The following is a 22930-nucleotide window of genomic DNA, read 5'->3' as shown; positions in this document are numbered from 1 at the left end:
ACATTGAGATTCAGTGGTTTCAAAGCATTCCGATGATGTGTTTTTATCAGTGTGCTTCAGTGTGATTCACTTCATGTTTGTATTCAATTTGTTCCCTAAATGTACCACGTATTTCATATGTGGATATTCGACACTCTTCTCGCTTTAGCACAGGACCCTGTCTCGCATCCAGAAACATTATTCTGATTAGAAAGTGAAATTTAAAAGATTGCTACTGACAATTGTGCAGCACCGTAAACGAATTAAAACAGTTTTTGGTTATACATAGTGAATATGCGGCAGATAAACATAATGGCTAAAACACTATTGTTAACAACATCGACGTAGTCGTACAAGTGATCTTTGTTTATCAAATCGCACCTTACATGACTGTTGCTCATAAATTCATCATGGCTGGTCACAGCTGCGTCGCTGAAAGATTTCAGGGAAGCACTCACCAACAGAGCACTGTTACTAATTTTATTACAGTTGATAGTGATATCGACCAGTTTTGGCACTTTGACGCTGATCAATTAATTCAAGTACACAGTTTTCCTTATTATCTCAAAGTAAACAAAAGCAACGATGGGTGCAGAATAATACGAGTTCATTTTACTTCGTTAGGTTCCCATCAGCTGGTTACAACCTATAGTATTTTTAAATCAAAGCTTTTACAGATATTGACACACTTAGAAAATACAAAGATGATCAGAGATGAATCTGTGTAAGAAGATGTAGCGAAGATCCCAATACAGTCAATAAGACTAAAAAATATTTTGTTTCAGATAAATAAATAAAGTTTGAGGTAGAAAGTTTCGGAACATTGAACTAGTGATTAGAACCCATGAAATTAACAAACAATAGATGATTGTGCAATGAAGTAGCAGAAAACACATTAATGACAATACAGAATGTTTCGGGTTGAAATGAGTCAGTCACGGATTAAACAAAGATGATAGTGATGTGAACATACTTCAGAGAGAGTTGAAGTGGTGGATAATGCAATAAAAGAGATGTGATGTTGTCTGAGCAGAGGAAGATTTATTACAACTTCCTTCTTGACACATAGATCTTGTTTTAGACATTTGATCACTATAGCCTCGGAGAATTTCGGAAGATTGGAGGTTGGTTTTCCATTATCCTTTTTGAAAGACTTCAGCATATCCACTTGATATCCTGTACCAAGGAAATCTCGTTTCAATATGTCCACCTAATATATAGTGTTCCGTAACTCGGATACGTGTATACTGTTTAATTTGTCACAAACCACGTTTTGCTTGTGTGTAACTAATGCAAAATATGTGGGCAGCTTTATCACCGTCACCTGTGTTGTGACAGAAGATGGGAGGAAATGAAACTGCACAGTCTTATCATCATACTCATCTCTATTCCGCTTCATTGCCATGGCTTCTCTTAAACCGCCTGACTACATGAATCGACAACAAGAAGATTACAGAGCGAAATCACTCGATTGATGTGTTTCGAGGTTTCTCAAGTGCTGTAAACGGGCCAAAGTAACAACTGGCAATGTTATGCAAAACAATGTTTGACATGCCAGAAGTGACGAATTTGGTCTGGAAACGACACAAACAAGCAAAACGAACGCATATGAAAATACAAAACATTTAACGCAGTAGTTGACTTGATAACATGATCAGTCGGTTGTTAAAAGCTGTTCATGATTCTTGTTGATTGTGTTCCACAGTGAATACATTGAAGGATTTCACATTGATTTCAATTGACACTCATGGGAATTTCATGCATCATATGTTTCAAAAATCAGAGATACTTTCTTCATACTCCATGTCCACGTTATAATATTTATGTAGTAATCATTTCATAACTCACCACTACATATTATTTTCCCTTCTAATACTCCCTTTTATATTGCTCAACTTTAACTCTCCAGTAGCATTTAAGGTCTCTGTTGGCAACTCACCAATTACCATAAATACGGTTGTTCAGCTCTCTCAGTGACACTGTGTTAACGCAAATAGCCTTCTGTGAACTAAATTGATTTCACCCAACACCAAAAATTACTAGATGCGATCGAAAGCTTCATCTGAATCAGAATATGGCACCTGTAGTTTATGGAGATCAGAACACGATATTTATCTGGAGCTTTATACCACTATTTACGATAATCTGTTCATTTCACTCACAGATCTCGGCGCACATGGTGTCTGCAGCGTCAGCAGTGTCAATGAACAATGAAAGAAGTAATTATTTATGGAATGAAGTCCAAATACAATGAAGTACAATTCATGTTTGAGACCTGAGTGAGAACTTTATGAGGACAACCGAGATGTACTCTGGTTTTATGTGAAAGAAATTGGGCGTGATCATACAAAATTCACATGTGAGGACAATATTCAAATGATCAAAAAGGTGTATATATATGACTGCGTCTTCGACTAAAACCAGATACCAGAGAATGAGGCTCACACTACTACTTGCCATTTGCTTCGTGGAAGCTGTCTTCGGATTGGACGCACAGGAGGCGCAGCTCATGCTGCAAGTACACAATGAACATCGAGAATACCGAAGCAAGTGTGGGGAAACGGACATAGTGCCAGCGGAGGAATTATTACAGCCTCTTGTAAGTTTGAGATGATGTGAAAGCCTTGCGCGTCGGACTTGAATCTGAGCGCGATCCCTGACATTGTTCACGAATACACGATAATTATTTTTCTATGATTTTTATTCTTGTATGAGGAGTGGGACGATGAACTGGCGGCTGCCGCTCAAATGTGGTCCGACAACTGTGATGTTCACGACAAGAAACCGACCAGAAAAGTTGGTTTATTTGACTCCGTGGGTCAAAACATCGCTGTTCAATCCGAGTTGGCAGGGTAGGTTTCCCTATTGTAAGATTGCTTTGATTGTGCTTATTGTAGAGCTGTTACTTATTGGATGAAAGAATCGGACCACTATGATCACAAATCAGACCACTGTGAGCCACCGCATCAATGTGACAGTTACAAGCAGGTATGTGAATACACAAATTGTGTGACTGAACGAACTGTCAAACTTCATAATCAATCACTGAACGAAGTTTCATCACTTAATTTCTCTCAAATGCATCTAGATAGTTCAATCTGACACGGCCTACGTAGGATGTGGCTATAACAAATGTAGCGGCTTTGTAAATCCAGATGAAATGTTGATTACCTGTTTCTACACACCTGCGTAAGTCTTCATAATTTCCATCCGTCAATGCACAAAGTGTTCCACCACATACTTAAGCATAATCACGATTTTATGATTTGTTTTACATTGAGATTCAGTGGTTTCAAAGCATTCCGATGATGTGTTTTTATCAGTGTGCTTCAGTGTGATTCACTTCATGTTTGTATTCAATTTGTTCCCTAAATGTACCACGTATTTCATATGTGGATATTCGACACTCTTCTCGCTTTAGCACAGGACCCTGTCTCGCATCCAGAAACATTATTGTGAGTAGAATGTGTGTGCATATGAACGACGGCTAGCCACAACATTTCTCATTTCCTATTGTTTCTATTTCAGGGTGAGAAGTGGTCAACCGTACACTGACGGAACAAACGGAAGATGCAAAAATCCGAATAAGGTGGAGGGGACGAGGAAGTAGAAGGAGGAAGTGGAAGAGAAGTGAAGCATCAGATCAGTTGTTTTGTTATGTTTATTGACAATGAAATCAGTGCTAATGAGTTCAAATAAATGATGCTGCATATTGTTTCATTTTGCACAGTCTTGAACATCCAAAAAGTGACTACAGTGGCATGTGATTGCAGTTGTAGACTGTGTACTTGTAGTTTATTAAGTGTTGATAGAAAACCACACGAATACAGTATTGTGGAGTTAAGCACGTCAACTAAACCTCATTATGATCTACAATGGTACTTAACATGGAAATCACAACATATCATTGTCGAATAAAAATCAATTTTTTACTTGGGAAACCACCATTTCAAATATACCATAAATTCACCAACACTTACAACCGGTTCCTCGTCGTAAATATGGCACTTCTCAGACCAGTGTTGAGCGGCCGCCGCCAATTCATCGTCCCACTCCTTATACAAGCATAAAAAGCATAGAAAGATAATTATCGTGTATTCGTGAACAATGTCAGGAAACGCGCTCAGATTCAAGTCCGAAGCGCACGGCTTTCACATCATCTCAAACTTACAAGCATGATGATCTTAAGGAAGAACTAAAGACACTATCACCCCTTAAACTACTATTGTCAAAGGATGTAGTTCCTGCGGAACTTGAAGACATTATAAAGGCAGAATCTGTCATCGACTTCATCTCCATCGAAGTTTTTAACCCAATAATCTCTCGCAATAACGTGATTATCTATCGCCATTAAATCTGTAGGGCATTCGATATTAAAAGCATTTAACCTCCAAGATAGTCCATGCTAATGTATCCGACTTAGCAGAGGGCACCAGAAATACTTGTGCCCGGTTTTGTTCAGATTGGATTCTCATTTATTAGCTGAAGCGTTGAAAGAATCCGAACGGCTAATCTGCGCGCTTACGGAGCTTAGAACCGCTCGAATAGTCTCAGATAAGACCACCAACCAAAGAATTACGCAAAAGCGTACCTTAAACGAAAATAACGATGTTGAGATCATAACAAATCCCGATGATTCAGCAGCTGGACCCACTGATGCAGCTAACCTATCTCAGGTTATCCAGTGCTCTGATTTACCAATGAAGAGTGCTAATTTGCCTCTAATGTCTGTAGTGACCTCTGATAACCAATGTATATCTAATGACAACACTGATCCGATATTTTCCAGTTTAACATTAAAAGCCCATAAACAAATACCTAGTTCTAATGTAACAGCTCTTAAAAGCACTGTCAAGATTAAAAAGTCTTTGATACGTAGGAAGTATGTGTGTACAGAACCTTCTGGTTCTGTACTCAATAACAAATATATTACGATGACTCTACCAAATAAAAACAAAAATATATTTCACGACACCCTACTTTACCATACTCATCTCAGGGAGGTTATGAGAACACACTTCATCCAAACGTTACACAAGACGGCCACTTCCATCAATGTTTAAGCAGACCTAATATTAGATAGGCCACAGTGAACCAACGTTCCCCACGGTTACCCTCAAACGTTTTAAATAATCAACCTGTAAGACGTAATTTTTTCCAACAATTTTCCTTTGGACAAGATGGACTACTAGGTTACGCACCATCAACCCAACCCCAACTAGCAGGTGCTTGTCTTAACTGTCCGCCTGGTCAAGTTCAACAAATTAATCCACTTTATCAAAGTAATGATTTTTCTGGCCCACAGAAATCCTTGATCTTAATAGCGCTACAGTTTGCTCAAGCGATAGCCCATATGATCAGTCAAACATAACAAACCACAGTCTATGCAAATCTAAACTACACAACATCAATAGGGAAGCTCTTGGTTTTTCACACTCCATACCTCCTTTTTAAACTTATTGCTTATCAATGCACGTTCACTTCTGAACAAAATTTCAGCCTTGAGGACATTATCTTTTCTAACCAAGCCTTCTTTCATACTTATCAGTGAAACATGGTGCTCTCAAGCGGTATCTGATGCAGAATTAAATATCCAGAACTATCGACTCTATCGCTGTGACGGAGAAACTAAGCGAGGAGGTGGGTGTGTTATGGATGCTTCGGGTACCCTAACAAATAATAAATTTGAAGATGGTGTCCTGAATAGTTTACCAGAATCAGTCTGGATATCAGTCAGCACCCTGAATCATAGTCTACTCGTTGGATGTATTTACAGAGCTCCTGATAGTTCGAATAATGAGAATGATCTTATTATCAATGCGTTCACACATGTATCTGCTCTAAACTTTAATGCTAAGGTTATCACTGGGGATTTCAATTATCCTGGGATTAACTGGAATACCGGTAGTCGTCCGTCATGTAATGATGAGTTCTCGGCAACCATTACCATGCGCTACTGTTCACAGTGGGTTCTTACGCCAACAAGGGGTGATAGTATACTCGACCTAGTATTTAGTAGATATGTTATCCCACTATCTGTAAAAGTACACGATGAATTTGAAAGCAGTGACCATAAGATAGTAGTTTGCGCTCTCCCTATCTATCCCCCTTATAATCGACCCATTCAAAAAACCTGCCAATATAGAGACTATAAACATGCTGACTGGGACCTCCTACACTCCCTGATTAAACTTTCAGACTGGGATAACTTTCTTTCATGTAATAGTCTCATGGATGCTATGGACGAATTCTATCTGATCGTTAACTCTTGGCTAGATTCCTGTGTACCTCTTAAAACGTATAGGTTTAGTAAACCTTACGAGTCATATATACCAGCTAAATATCGTAATAAACTAAGACGCCTACAGAATCGTTATTTCAAGTCAAACGACTTCACGGTGGTTGCACAAATAACAATAATTTTCAATCAAATTAAGGAGAAACACAGGTTAAAAGTCATTGATGAGGAGAAACTAGCACTTAATTGTGGCTCGAAAGTGCATAACCTAATTCTCTCTTTCAATAAACGCGCTAAAGCAACTCAAAATGTTGAAATACCATGCGTCCTGCATAATAGCACCTTTATATACGACTCTAAAACTATAGCAGACCTTTTCAGTGGTATTTTTGCGAATGGTGTAGGAATCGTAAGTGGCTCTGCTTCAAGAGTTATGTGCGTGACTAGCAACTCAAAAGATCCATCTCCTTCAAATGCATGAAAATTAATAAGGCTATATATACACTCGAGCTTTCGAAAGATCATGGAGCAGACGGGATTTTGTCCTTTCTCTACAGGTATAGTGGTCCAGAAATTCCACCTCCTTTTCTAAAGCTGATTGTTCTCTCTGTGGAATCAGGCTCTTACCCTTACTGTTGGAAAACCGCGTACATCATACCACGTTACAAATCTAGAGATAAGACTGACATGAACAATTATCGGCCGATAAATATTACCCCAGTTATCTCCAGGATTATGGAAAAATTATAAGTGATGAACTTTCCAACTATTTACTCACTGGAAAATTTATCAGTGATATTCAGTATGGATTTCTTAAAAATCGATCTTGCATGACATGTCATTTTGACTTCTTTAATTTAGTCTCCTCTCTACGTAGCCAAGGATATCTAGTCTTAGTGTCATATCTGGACATTTCTAAAGCCTTCGATATGCTTAGCCGCCAACTTCTTATAGATAACCTCGCATCTTATGTGGTTCAAAAGTCTTTGCTTGCTTAGTTTGATTTCTCTCTCAGCAGTCTACATCAAATAGTTAAAATTAGCTCTTCATTGTCTAACGCTGTCCCTGTTAGAAGTGGTGTAATACAAGGTGGTGTCGTAGGCCCTTTGCTCTTTCGAGTGTTTATCAATGATATTTGTGTGGATAAGCCCCTTCTATATGCAGATAATCTAAAAGTAGTATATTCATTTTCTCCACATGAGCTGAAAAATGTGCAAAATTGCATCAGCATGAAGCTTAACAAGGTAGCACAGAGGTGCTCAAAACGGCAGCTGGAGCTTAATACAGCTAAATGTGGATGGATATGCTTCGGCGATACATTACTCAATTTAGATCTTACCACAAATGGTGAAGTGTTATCTGGGTTACATACAACAGTAGACTTAAGTATTCCTTCGACCTGTCGTTTACAAGACAGATGTTGAAAGGGACTTCCAAGTCTCAGCGTCTTGTAGGTCACGTAACTCGAATCCTTCATAACAATGAGTCACGTGTTTTAGTGTACAAAGTTTGTGTTCGACCACTCCTAGAATACTGCATGTTGATTCAGAGCACTGCGCGCATAAATGATAAATTAAGGCTGGAATCAGTAGAGAGACGATTTACACTTCGTATTCTTGGGGCTCACTGTACCTTGACTTTTAATTCTAGATGTAATAAACTTGGGTTAGACCGTTTATGGACGATTATACTCAAACTGAATCTTGTCGTTTTCTTCAAAATACTTAATAAACTATCCCTTACATCCAACCACGTGATTCAATATGCAGAAACTTCTCATCATGACATCCGTAATTTCTTGTCACTGGTGAAACAAACTTATTCTAAATCATCTTCCCATATGAATTTCTTCACCTTTAAATTTTCTGGACCCTGGAATAATCTACGACAATCTATCTGTACGATAAAATCGCTCCTATTATTTAATCGGTGCATTGATGCATACTGCTCCTCTGAAAATACATTGAATGTTCTAGCACCTGTGAGTGTATCTTATTCCACAGGTGAGATTATAGGAACTTTAAATGTTTAGCCACTTTTATTAGTGGATTCTGTAAGTAAAACCACTTACCTGCTGTCACCGGCAATCTTAACTAATTTGAACAATATCTAGCATCAACAATATATCACTGTCACATGACACATGTATTTTGGTAGACCTGATTGACGTATTTTGGTAATTACTGCCTTGTTGTTCCATGCTCTCTGTTTTCGTTTTCATTTCTCTAGTTGTAGATAATTATCATTAGTTCGATCTGGCACACGAAATGACCTTAACTACTCCGTTCATAAATCAACAGGCTATTCATTTAAGAAAAATTAAAAGTTCCGGGGTTATTAATTGGGTCGTCAAAATACATGTACTACCTAGAGAATTACTGAACTAGTATACTTAAAACTATCTTATATCTTTGTTTGTTCACTACATCTGATGTTACTATTTATATGAAATTGAACATGCCTGCAAGCTGGCACGAATTCTCTTATTATTATTTTCAGAATGCATGTATATATATATATATATATTACTGCATAGCATTTGCTTCTCGAAAGCTGTCTTCCAATTAAACGCACGTGGGGGAACAACTTACGCGCATCGAGAATTCCGAAGCAAATGTGTGAAGGCGGAAGTTGTACCAGCAGATTAAATATGAGAGCCTCTTGTAAGTTTGAAAACATAAGGCTAATTTAAGCTATAGGTTCGATTCCGAGCGGATATATTGACATTATTCATGAACATGCACATAGTGTTCCATCACATACTTAAGCATAATCACGATTTTATGATTTGTTTTACATTGAGATTCAGTGGTTTCAAAGCATTCCGATGATGTGTTTTTATCAGTGTGCTTCAGTGTGATTCACTTCATGTTTGTATTCAATTTGTTCCCTAAATGTACCACGTATTTCATATGTGGATATTCGACACTCTTCTCGCTTTAGCACAGGACCCTGTCTCGCATCCAGAAACATTATTCTGATTAGAAAGTGAAATTTAAAAGATTGCTACTGACAATTGTGCAGCACCGTAAACGAATTAAAACAGTTTTTGGTTATACATAGTGAATATGCGGCAGATAAACATAATGGCTAAAACACTATTGTTAACAACATCGACGTAGTCGTACAAGTGATCTTTGTTTATCAAATCGCACCTTACATGACTGTTGCTCATAAATTCATCATGGCTGGTCACAGCTGCGTCGCTGAAAGATTTCAGGGAAGCACTCACCAACAGAGCACTGTTACTAATTTTATTACAGTTGATAGTGATATCGACCAGTTTTGGCACTTTGACGCTGATCAATTAATTCAAGTACACAGTTTTCCTTATTATCTCAAAGTAAACAAAAGCAACGATGGGTGCAGAATAATACGAGTTCATTTTACTTCGTTAGGTTCCCATCAGCTGGTTACAACCTATAGTATTTTTAAATCAAAGCTTTTACAGATATTGACACACTTAGAAAATACAAAGATGATCAGAGATGAATCTGTGTAAGAAGATGTAGCGAAGATCCCAATACAGTCAATAAGACTAAAAAAATATTTTGTTTCAGATAAATAAATAAAGTTTGAGGTAGAAAGTTTCGGAACATTGAACTAGTGATTAGAACCCATGAAATTAACAAACAATAGATGATTGTGCAATGAAGTAGCAGAAAACACATTAATGACAATACAGAATGTTTCGGGTTGAAATGAGTCAGTCACGGATTAAACAAAGATGATAGTGATGTGAACATACTTCAGAGAGAGTTGAAGTGGTGGATAATGCAATAAAAGAGATGTGATGTTGTCTGAGCAGAGGAAGATTTATTACAACTTCCTTCTTGACACATAGATCTTGTTTTAGACATTTGATCACTATAGCCTCGGAGAATTTCGGAAGATTGGAGGTTGGTTTTCCATTATCCTTTTTGAAAGACTTCAGCATATCCACTTGATATCCTGTACCAAGGAAATCTCGTTTCAATATGTCCACCTAATATATAGTGTTCCGTAACTCGGATACGTGTATACTGTTTAATTTGTCACAAACCACGTTTTGCTTGTGTGTAACTAATGCAAAATATGTGGGCAGCTTTATCACCGTCACCTGTGTTGTGACAGAAGATGGGAGGAAATGAAACTGCACAGTCTTATCATCATACTCATCTCTATTCCGCTTCATTGCCATGGCTTCTCTTAAACCGCCTGACTACATGAATCGACAACAAGAAGATTACAGAGCGAAATCACTCGATTGATGTGTTTCGAGGTTTCTCAAGTGCTGTAAACGGGCCAAAGTAACAACTGGCAATGTTATGCAAAACAATGTTTGACATGCCAGAAGTGACGAATTTGGTCTGGAAACGACACAAACAAGCAAAACGAACGCATATGAAAATACAAAACATTTAACGCAGTAGTTGACTTGATAACATGATCAGTCGGTTGTTAAAAGCTGTTCATGATTCTTGTTGATTGTGTTCCACAGTGAATACATTGAAGGATTTCACATTGATTTCAATTGACACTCATGGGAATTTCATGCATCATATGTTTCAAGAATCAGAGATACTTTCTTCATACTCCATGTCCACGTTATAATATTTATGTAGTAATCATTTCATAACTCACCACTACATATTATTTTCCCTTCTAATACTCCCTTTTATATTGCTCAACTTTAACTCTCCAGTAGCATTTAAGGTCTCTGTTGGCAACTCACCAATTACCATAAATACGGTTGTTCAGCTCTCTCAGTGACACTGTGTTAACGCAAATAGCCTTCTGTGAACTAAATTGATTTCACCCAACACCAAAAATTACTAGATGCGATCGAAAGCTTCATCTGAATCAGAATATGGCACCTGTAGTTTATGGAGATCAGAACACGATATTTATCTGGAGCTTTATACCACTATTTACGATAATCTGTTCATTTCACTCACAGATCTCGGCGCACATGGTGTCTGCAGCGTCAGCAGTGTCAATGAACAATGAAAGAAGTAATTATTTATGGAATGAAGTCCAAATACAATGAAGTACAATTCATGTTTGAGACCTGAGTGAGAACTTTATGAGGACAACCGAGATGTACTCTGGTTTTATGTGAAAGAAATTGGGCGTGATCATACAAAATTCACATGTGAGGACAATATTCAAATGATCAAAAAGGTGTATATATATGACTGCGTCTTCGACTAAAACCAGATACCAGAGAATGAGGCTCACACTACTACTTGCCATTTGCTTCGTGGAAGCTGTCTTCGGATTGGACGCACAGGAGGCGCAGCTCATGCTGCAAGTACACAATGAACATCGAGAATACCGAAGCAAGTGTGGGGAAACGGACATAGTGCCAGCGGAGGAATTATTACAGCCTCTTGTAAGTTTGAGATGATGTGAAAGCCTTGCGCGTCGGACTTGAATCTGAGCGCGATCCCTGACATTGTTCACGAATACACGATAATTATTTTTCTATGATTTTTATTCTTGTATGAGGAGTGGGACGATGAACTGGCGGCTGCCGCTCAAATGTGGTCCGACAACTGTGATGTTCACGACAAGAAACCGACCAGAAAAGTTGGTTTATTTGACTCCGTGGGTCAAAACATCGCTGTTCAATCCGAGTTGGCAGGGTAGGTTTCCCTATTGTAAGATTGCTTTGATTGTGCTTATTGTAGAGCTGTTACTTATTGGATGAAAGAATCGGACCACTATGATCACAAATCAGACCACTGTGAGCCACCGCATCAATGTGACAGTTACAAGCAGGTATGTGAATACACAAATTGTGTGACTGAACGAACTGTCAAACTTCATAATCAATCACTGAACGAAGTTTCATCACTTAATTTCTCTCAAATGCATCTAGATAGTTCAATCTGACACGGCCTACGTAGGATGTGGCTATAACAAATGTAGCGGCTTTGTAAATCCAGATGAAATGTTGATTACCTGTTTCTACACACCTGCGTAAGTCTTCATAATTTCCATCCGTCAATGCACAAAGTGTTCCACCACATACTTAAGCATAATCACGATTTTATGATTTGTTTTACATTGAGATTCAGTGGTTTCAAAGCATTCCGATGATGTGTTTTTATCAGTGTGCTTCAGTGTGATTCACTTCATGTTTGTATTCAATTTGTTCCCTAAATGTACCACGTATTTCATATGTGGATATTCGACACTCTTCTCGCTTTAGCACAGGACCCTGTCTCGCATCCAGAAACATTATTGTGAGTAGAATGTGTGTGCATATGAACGACGGCTAGCCACAACATTTCTCATTTCCTATTGTTTCTATTTCAGGGTGAGAAGTGGTCAACCGTACACTGACGGAACAAACGGAAGATGCAAAAATCCGAATAAGGTGGAGGGGACGAGGAAGTAGAAGGAGGAAGTGGAAGAGAAGTGAAGCATCAGATCAGTTGTTTTGTTATGTTTATTGACAATGAAATCAGTGCTAATGAGTTCAAATAAATGATGCTGCATATTGTTTCATTTTGCACAGTCTTGAACATCCAAAAAGTGACTACAGTGGCATGTGATTGCAGTTGTAGACTGTGTACTTGTAGTTTATTAAGTGTTGATAGAAAACCACACGAATACAGTATTGTGGAGTTAAGCACGTCAACTAAACCTCATTATGATCTACAATGGTACTTAACATGGAAATCACAACATATCATTGTCGAATAAAAATCAATTTTTTACTTGGGAAACCACCATTTCAAATATACCATAAATTCACCAACACTTACAACCGGTTCCTCGTCGTAAATATGGCACTTCTCAGACCAGTGTTGAGCGGCCGCCGCCAATTCATCGTCCCACTCCTTATACAAGCATAAAAAGCATAGAAAGATAATTATCGTGTATTCGTGAACAATGTCAGGAAACGCGCTCAGATTCAAGTCCGAAGCGCACGGCTTTCACATCATCTCAAACTTACAAGCATGATGATCTTAAGGAAGAACTAAAGACACTATCACCCCTTAAACTACTATTGTCAAAGGATGTAGTTCCTGCGGAACTTGAAGACATTATAAAGGCAGAATCTGTCATCGACTTCATCTCCATCGAAGTTTTTAACCCAATAATCTCTCGCAATAACGTGATTATCTATCGCCATTAAATCTGTAGGGCATTCGATATTAAAAGCATTTAACCTCCAAGATAGTCCATGCTAATGTATCCGACTTAGCAGAGGGCACCAGAAATACTTGTGCCCGGTTTTGTTCAGATTGGATTCTCATTTATTAGCTGAAGCGTTGAAAGAATCCGAACGGCTAATCTGCGCGCTTACGGAGCTTAGAACCGCTCGAATAGTCTCAGATAAGACCACCAACCAAAGAATTACGCAAAAGCGTACCTTAAACGAAAATAACGATGTTGAGATCATAACAAATCCCGATGATTCAGCAGCTGGACCCACTGATGCAGCTAACCTATCTCAGGTTATCCAGTGCTCTGATTTACCAATGAAGAGTGCTAATTTGCCTCTAATGTCTGTAGTGACCTCTGATAACCAATGTATATCTAATGACAACACTGATCCGATATTTTCCAGTTTAACATTAAAAGCCCATAAACAAATACCTAGTTCTAATGTAACAGCTCTTAAAAGCACTGTCAAGATTAAAAAGTCTTTGATACGTAGGAAGTATGTGTGTACAGAACCTTCTGGTTCTGTACTCAATAACAAATATATTACGATGACTCTACCAAATAAAAACAAAAATATATTTCACGACACCCTACTTTACCATACTCATCTCAGGGAGGTTATGAGAACACACTTCATCCAAACGTTACACAAGACGGCCACTTCCATCAATGTTTAAGCAGACCTAATATTAGATAGGCCACAGTGAACCAACGTTCCCCACGGTTACCCTCAAACGTTTTAAATAATCAACCTGTAAGACGTAATTTTTCCAACAATTTCCCTTTGGACAAGATGGACTACTAGGTTACGCACCATCAACCCAACCCCAACTAGCAGGTGCTTGTCTTAACTGTCCGCCTGGTCAAGTTCAACAAATTAATCCACTTTATCAAAGTAATGATTTTTCTGGCCCACAGAAATCCTTGATCTTAATAGCGCTACAGTTTGCTCAAGCGATAGCCCATATGATCAGTCAAACATAACAAACCACAGTCTATGCAAATCTAAACTACACAACATCAATAGGGAAGCTCTTGGTTTTTCACACTCCATACCTCCTTTTTAAACTTATTGCTTATCAATGCACGTTCACTTCTGAACAAAATTTCAGCCTTGAGGACATTATCTTTTCTAACCAAGCCTTCTTTCATACTTATCAGTGAAACATGGTGCTCTCAAGCGGTATCTGATGCAGAATTAAATATCCAGAACTATCGACTCTATCGCTGTGACGGAGAAACTAAGCGAGGAGGTGGGTGTGTTATGGATGCTTCGGGTACCCTAACAAATAATAAATTTGAAGATGGTGTCCTGAATAGTTTACCAGAATCAGTCTGGATATCAGTCAGCACCCTGAATCATAGTCTACTCGTTGGATGTATTTACAGAGCTCCTGATAGTTCGAATAATGAGAATGATCTTATTATCAATGCGTTCACACATGTATCTGCTCTAAACTTTAATGCTAAGGTTATCACTGGGGATTTCAATTATCCTGGGATTAACTGGAATACCGGTAGTCGTCCGTCATGTAATGATGAGTTCTCGGCAACCATTACCATGCGCTACTGTTCACAGTGGGTTCTTACGCCAACAAGGGGTGATAGTATACTCGACCTAGTATTTAGTAGATATGTTATCCCACTATCTGTAAAAGTACACGATGAATTTGAAAGCAGTGACCATAAGATAGTAGTTTGCGCTCTCCCTATCTATCCCCCTTATAATCGACCCATTCAAAAAACCTGCCAATATAGAGACTATAAACATGCTGACTGGGACCTCCTACACTCCCTGATTAAACTTTCAGACTGGGATAACTTTCTTTCATGTAATAGTCTCATGGATGCTATGGACGAATTCTATCTGATCGTTAACTCTTGGCTAGATTCCTGTGTACCTCTTAAAACGTATAGGTTTAGTAAACCTTACGAGTCATATATACCAGCTAAATATCGTAATAAACTAAGACGCCTACAGAATCGTTATTTCAAGTCAAACGACTTCACGGTGGTTGCACAAATAACAATAATTTTCAATCAAATTAAGGAGAAACACAGGTTAAAAGTCATTGATGAGGAGAAACTAGCACTTAATTGTGGCTCGAAAGTGCATAACCTAATTCTCTCTTTCAATAAACGCGCTAAAGCAACTCAAAATGTTGAAATACCATGCGTCCTGCATAATAGCACCTTTATATACGACTCTAAAACTATAGCAGACCTTTTCAGTGGTATTTTTGCGAATGGTGTAGGAATCGTAAGTGGCTCTGCTTCAAGAGTTATGTGCGTGACTAGCAACTCAAAAGATCCATCTCCTTCAAATGCATGAAAATTAATAAGGCTATATATACACTCGAGCTTTCGAAAGATCATGGAGCAGACGGGATTTTGTCCTTTCTCTACAGGTATAGTGGTCCAGAAATTCCACCTCCTTTTCTAAAGCTGTTTGTTCTCTCTGTGGAATCAGGCTCTTACCCTTACTGTTGGAAAACCGCGTACATCATACCACGTTACAAATCTAGAGATAAGACTGACATGAACAATTATCGGCCGATAAATATTACCCCAGTTATCTCCAGGATTATGGAAAAATTATAAGTGATGAACTTTCCAACTATTTACTCACTGGAAAATTTATCAGTGATATTCAGTATGGATTTCTTAAAAATCGATCTTGCATGACATGTCATTTTGACTTCTTTAATTTAGTCTCCTCTCTACGTAGCCAAGGATATCTAGTCTTAGTGTCATATCTGGACATTTCTAAAGCCTTCGATATGCTTAGCCGCCAACTTCTTATAGATAACCTCGCATCTTATGTGGTTCAAAAGTCTTTGCTTGCTTAGTTTGATTTCTCTCTCAGCAGTCTACATCAAATAGTTAAAATTAGCTCTTCATTGTCTAACGCTGTCCCTGTTAGAAGTGGTGTAATACAAGGTGGTGTCGTAGGCCCTTTGCTCTTTCGAGTGTTTATCAATGATATTTGTGTGGATAAGCCCCTTCTATATGCAGATAATCTAAAAGTAGTATATTCATTTTCTCCACATGAGCTGAAAAATGTGCAAAATTGCATCAGCATGAAGCTTAACAAGGTAGCACAGAGGTGCTCAAAACGGCAGCTGGAGCTTAATACAGCTAAATGTGGATGGATATGCCTCGGCGATACATTACTCAATTTAGATCTTACCACAAATGGTGAAGTGTTATCTGGGTTACATACAACAGTAGACTTAAGTATTCCTTCGACCTGTCGTTTACAAGACAGATGTTGAAAGGGACTTCCAAGTCTCAGCGTCTTGTAGGTCACGTAACTCGAATCCTTCATAACAATGAGTCACGTGTTTTAGTGTACAAAGTTTGTGTTCGACCACTCCTAGAATACTGCATGTTGATTCAGAGCACTGCGCGCATAAATGATAAATTAAGGCTGGAATCAGTAGAGAGACAATTTACACTTCGTATTCTTGGGGCTCACTGTACATTGACTTTTAATTCTAGATGTAATAAACTTGGGTTAGACCCTATGCAATAACCTAGCACAATTTATCTGTACGATAAAATCAACGATTTAGCTCCCATTCTTTTCATTTCAGTCCTCTGTCGGTAGTAAACCCAATTCCGTACACTGCTTTATACAACTTATATCTGACAGCATAATAACATCCATCATAATATTGTACGTTAAACTAGTAGATGAAAGTAGAGGTTACGTTTACCTGGGAATCACCATTGTGGCTAGTTAAATTTCACTATGTGCTTGTGTGTAAATAGTACTTGTAATCACAGGATGATAGCTGGCACTATGCTTTGGAAAGAGAGCTGCACTGGATTAATGCATTTATCTAATAATAGAAAGCTCCAAGTATACATTGACTACAAACCACTTTGATACCTTTACATCCAAATCCACGTTGCTGAAGCACATTGAACATTGATTCACCACCTACACTTCCAAATATTCATCGTACCACTCATGGTAGTGCTGATAACTAGTTTTACTGAATCATGGTGCAAAGTGCTAACAGGTTGAAAATGATCATATCTCGTCGATAATATTTGTGATCTCTACTGTGGTTTGGCGAGAGTAATATCAAGACTCATTTGTATTTGGCTTAGTGTTTAGCACAGTTCGCATCGTGATTCCAATGACTGCTATGTTGCAAGAACGTGAAAGTGACGACCGATATCCACTAACGCATATTCTACACAATCTTGTTTGTTTGCAGGGACGGCGACAGATGTACTTAACTATTCACGAGTGATCTTATTCACCACCGATTTCTTTTACACAGATGCTTGTTAACAGGGATATCTTTGTGAACAATTAAAGAGAAATGAGTGTAACATGATGCAGCACCATTTATTTGAGATTATTAGTACTGATTACATTGTCAATAAACATAACAAAACAACTGATCTGATGCTTCACTTCTCTTCCACTTCCTCCTTCTACTTCCTCGTCCTCTACATCTTATTTGGAATTTTGCATCTTCCATTTGTTCCGTCAGTGTACGGTTGACCACTTCTCACCCTGAAATAGAAACAATAAGAACTGAGAAATGCTTCTGGATGCGAGACAGAGTTCCGTGCAAAAGCGAGGAAAGTGTCGAATATCCACATATGAAATACGTGGTACATTTAGGGAACAAATTGAATATAAACATGAAGTGAATCGCACTGAAGCACACTGATAAAAACACATCATCGGAATGCTTTGAAACCACTGAATCTCAATGTAAAACAAATCATAACATCGTGATTATGCTTAAGTATGTGATGGAACACTATGTGCATTGACGGATGGAAATTATAAAGACTTACGCGGGTGAGTAGAAACAGGCAATCAACATGTTTGCTGGATATTCATAGCCTGGACACCTGGTATAGCCACATCCGACGTAATTCGTGTCTGATTGAACTATCTAGATGTATTTGAGAGAAACGAAGTGATGAGATCTCATCCAGTGATTGGTAATGAAGTTTGAGATTTTGTTCAATCACATAATTTATGTATTCACATACCTGCTTGTAACTGTCGCATTGATGCTGTGGCTCACAGTGGTCTGATTTGTGATCATAGTGGTCCGATTCTTTCATCCAATAAGTAACAGCTCTACAATAAGCACAATCAAAGCAATCTTACACTCGGTAAACCTACTCTGCCAGCTCGGAGCCAACAGCGGAGTTTCGACCCACGGAGGCAAATTTACCAACTTTTCCGGTCGCTTTCTTGTCGTGAACATCACAGTTTTCGGACCAAATTTGAGCGGCAGCCGCCAGTTCATCGTCCCACTCCTCATACAAGAATAAAAATCATAGAAAAATAATTATCGTGTATTCGTGAACAATGTCAAAGATCGCGCTCAGATTCAAGTCCGACGCGCAAGGCTTTCACATCATCTCAAACTTACAAGAGGCTGTAATAATTCCTCCGCTGGCACTATGTCCGTTTCCCCACACTTGCTTCGGTATTCTCGATGTTCATTGTGTACTTGCAGCATGAGCTGCGCCTCCTGTGCGTCCAATCCGAAGACAGCTTCCACGAAGCAAATGGCAAGTAGTAGTGTGAGCCTCATTCTCTGGAATCTGGTTTTAGTCGAAGACGCAGTCATATTTATACCTTTGGTTTATCGTGTACTCTCCTTTCTTCTCACTTCCGTTTTATACTTTTATTCAGTATTTTCATATATGGTTCCTCGTTTCAAATGTCATTATTGTTTATTGCAAATCAATGCATTTGCGTACCGTATTTTAATGTCTTTTGTTAATAAGTGACTCAGAACGAAGCACGTTTGCCACATCTAGTATGTTGATTTCGATTGATTGACATTTTCATTTAAACTTCATACAAAGTATTAAACCTCGAATATTGTGTTCGCAAATGCTTATAAAACATTTCTCAGTGAATTTTTAAACCGGTTGGTATGTATTTTGCCTTCTTCTTTTTGGAATTTAAATATTTTCTCAAAGGAACCAACGTCGTTATGTGAAGAATGGTGTCTGTCATTCACAATAAGTTAGTGAATTATTTTTACTTAAACCTGTCGCAGTGTTAATTGACTTGCGTTTCTGCTCGTTTTTATAGTTTTCCTCCACTATAAATACGGAAGATCACCTAAAAATAGATCTTAGTCACGCGTTGTACACAATGATTCTGTTTCTGTTAATATTGTTACTTTCTATCTCATCCGGTCTTGGAGGCCAAGAGGAAATGGCAGAATTTGCAAGGACTTTGTTACATCACCATAATTACGTTAGACAAACGAGAAATCAATGTGATTATTATTGGAGTACACCATCTGAGACAAAACTTGGAAATCTTGTGAGCTCATCTGACCATGTTATAATATTATAACGTATTAAGAAGGGATCACGTGCACTCTGAAGTTCACCTCATTTAAATATTTCTTCATTCTAACGAGTGTTGATGGGTAATGTTTAATTGAATGTCGTTAGACAATAATCGAAAATCAAGAAGTACTGGGTAGCTGTTTCGTCCTAGTATGGTTTTACTCAGTGTTGTCAACTCATCACTCCTACAGAGATCGGACTTAAGACCTACAGTTTCCATAACGATCCCTTGACATTTCCGCAGGTAATTTCCGGAGTTCTGGTTAAAAGCCATGACCAGTGGAGTTAAACCACATTGAGCGCGAAGCAATTACCAACCTAAGATATTTGATTATGGTTGCTAAACATTGTCATTTCATTGAAGTCACATGTTCATATCAACGGATACCAGTTCTGTGGTCTGGAAATGAAATGCATACCGTAAGACCCCAAAGTTCTGGGTTTGACATCCTATTGTGCCATGAATACACTTCATTCAGGAACACCATAATTTAGAGGAACATATACCGATATCATTCTAGTTTTCCGTAATTGTCAAACCACAACTATCCCTTATATAAATTGTGAACATCCTTTTATTCATAGAATTATCTCAGTGAATATTTGTTTGTAGACATGGGATGATGGATTACAGGTAACTGCTCAACAGTATGCAGAACAGTGTGAAAACTCACCTAGCCGTTTAAATGACAGAACTACGTGTAGATGGAAATCAGTCGGTCAGAATATTGCTCAAGTTCATTCAGTTTCATAGTAAGATTTATTCAGTAATACGTTACCACTTATTTTGCGCTTTTTCTTCGAATTTCCTCAAGTGCTATCAATGTTTGGCGAGATGGAAGTCGATTTTATAGTTTTAAAAATGATAAATGCGGAGAGAATTACGATTGTTCTATGTATAAACAAGTTAGTTTATATTTGTAAAAAGAACTAGTTATTTTCAATTATAGATTGTAAACATTAACACAACACATATTGGCTGTGGAGTTCACATGTGCAATAAAAACATAAATAAAGGAAAATATATAGTTGTTTGCAATTATGCTCCAGCGTAAGCATTGTATTTTACAGTGTATTTAAATGTACTATATATGAATATAAAATCTGAATCGAGTCCTTATAATCGCCAAATGAATTTATTCTGTGCACTCATATTTATCCTTCTCAAGTGCTGCCATGTTATTTAACACTGAAGGCTTTTTAGATCTAGATAAGTGTGTATACATGTCTATGTTTATCCATATGTTGGTTAATCACACATCTACGCACCTATATTTAACGTATTCTTCACCTTAATGTGGAACATAATTAACACTTGTATAGTTGTTTTCTAACCACCATAGTCAGAGAAGTCATCACACTTTTCTATTTGTTTTTGACCATTTATCGACTTTTACATGAACATTCCTTGACCGTCACAATGTAATACAAATTGATTGAAGTTATAAGATAAGGACGAGTACAATAGTTTAATGCTTATCATGTAGGCCATAAGAATTCGCAGTTCTGTATTCCACTTCGTATGAAGTCGTGAATGTGAATTGATAAATTGTTACAAACTATAACAAAATAACTTTTTAGTACATCCCAGCTTTTTGATAATTCTTGCATTCAGGCCTGTTTGTTAGGCAGTATTTCCACCACGGCGTGCAAGGAGTGCGTTATTTTTAATATAACTTCAAATCTTCCTATTTTTCAATTGTAGTTAGGGAAATTAACTTTGAGTCTAGGCGTGCTCATTTCATAATTTCATAATAAAGTGTCCATTTATTCAAAATACCCGCCTATATTTTTGATACTTCAGTCTTACATTACAATGCGACAACCTGAAAACATAATTAAAATGACAATCATTCATCTTTGCAAATATTTCATCAACAAGCATTGAATAATTGATCAAAACAGTGAGTAAGATTACACATTGAGTCAAAGGCTGAAGCTATGTTCATTGGTTAGAGATGTTACAGAGGAAATTACAGTAAATTGGAATGAGAATAACTTTCGAGTAAAGTTTTGACACCTCTTATTTTATTATATACCTGTTTTCGAATATCACAGACTATCTCCTTATGCTGTGTTGCTACAGAATCTGCTGATGTTGTTGTATTTGTAACCAGTCACTATCATTGACTGAGATCAGCTTGAAAATCTTTGGGCAGTAGGGAGCATTAGATAACTGTTTCGTCATCACTTTTAATTACCAGAGGTGTCCTTCATTGATTCCACACGAAATCGATACTAAGACTTTAAGTACCTAGACCACAAAACCACGATTCGAATGATGTCAATAAGCAATAGGAACAATGTAAATTATTGTTTGTTTGAGCATACTTATTTCTACGTTTCCATCTTGTTTTAGTAGTCACGTTGATTTTTCTAATGGCTCAAACTTATACATAACCAAAATTATTTATTGTAGCTAACTGCATTCAAAATAATTGACTCAACTACAATTTATTAAAAGTTTTTTTCCATCTGCCGTAGTTCCAAATGATTGGTTATTGTTTGTGATACTTTTAGGGCTAGTAAAGGAAGACCATACGACGATGGAACAAACACCAGATGTAAACAATGAAACTATTCACAAGAATAATGAAAAATAACATGAACTAACTATTTCTCAGCTTGTTATCATCAATTTTTATTTCATTGTTGAATAATAAATAAAGTGATGCAGTTTGACAAACTGGTTTTTTCCTCTGAAATCTTAATGAACAAAATTTGTACGAATGTTAGGCGAAAATCATATTTGAAATAATCTCAGAGATTGAAATTCATATAATTCCAACATTTTGTTCAGTCAGCCTTTCTGGACTTCTTCAAGGTAATCATCAAAGCAACTTGAAGTGATCTAGTACACCAAACAATAAACTGAGTGTCTGTTCGTTTTTGAACATTATATATTATAATTCTAATTTTTAGTTTCACATATTGTGATGAATTTTATATTTCCGGACATCATTTCTTGTTCATTGGTATATCTTATCTTTTTCATGAGAAAGCAGACACGTCAGCTATCTAAGATTACGGCTCTTTCGAATTTCACCTTTCAACTAATGCTACTCTGATCCGAAAATATATAGAATCCTGATTGTGCTACGCAGAGGCCAGCTTCCACGGGAATGTGCACAATTCCTCGCAGTGATGAAGGCATTATCACATGATCTCAACGGGTACGTCACATCTAGTATGTGCGCT

At 37.6% G+C, this 22930-nt stretch overlaps 2 protein-coding genes across 2 annotated transcripts; one reads left to right on the top strand and one right to left on the bottom strand.

Moving 5' to 3' along the window:
* Nucleotides 1-17845: 17845 nt before the first annotated feature.
* GLIPR1_3 (Glioma pathoproteinsis- protein 1) lies at nt 17846-18882 on the bottom strand (the record flags this gene model as incomplete). Its single annotated transcript, XM_051219455.1, has 5 exons — nt 17846-17912; nt 18203-18303; nt 18404-18494; nt 18540-18676; nt 18793-18882. The coding sequence occupies 5 exons, from the start codon at nt 18880-18882 to the stop codon at nt 17846-17848; spliced, it is 486 nt and encodes a 161-aa protein (XP_051065490.1).
* A 647-nt stretch (nt 18883-19529) lies between these two features.
* H2AFV_2 (Histone H2A.V) lies at nt 19530-22307 on the top strand (the record flags this gene model as incomplete). Its single annotated transcript, XM_051219454.1, has 5 exons — nt 19530-19703; nt 20346-20485; nt 20548-20638; nt 20683-20783; nt 22253-22307. 5 exons carry the CDS (start codon nt 19530-19532, stop codon nt 22305-22307), a joined length of 561 nt encoding a protein of 186 aa, XP_051065489.1.
* Nucleotides 22308-22930: the final 623 nt, after the last annotated feature.

The sequence above is a fragment of the Schistosoma haematobium genome, chromosome 6 (genome assembly GCF_000699445.3).
Source record: "Schistosoma haematobium chromosome 6, whole genome shotgun sequence".
NCBI classification, from domain to species: Eukaryota; Metazoa; Platyhelminthes; class Trematoda; order Strigeidida; family Schistosomatidae; genus Schistosoma; species Schistosoma haematobium.
This window is presented reverse-complemented; position numbering and strand designations above follow the sequence as displayed.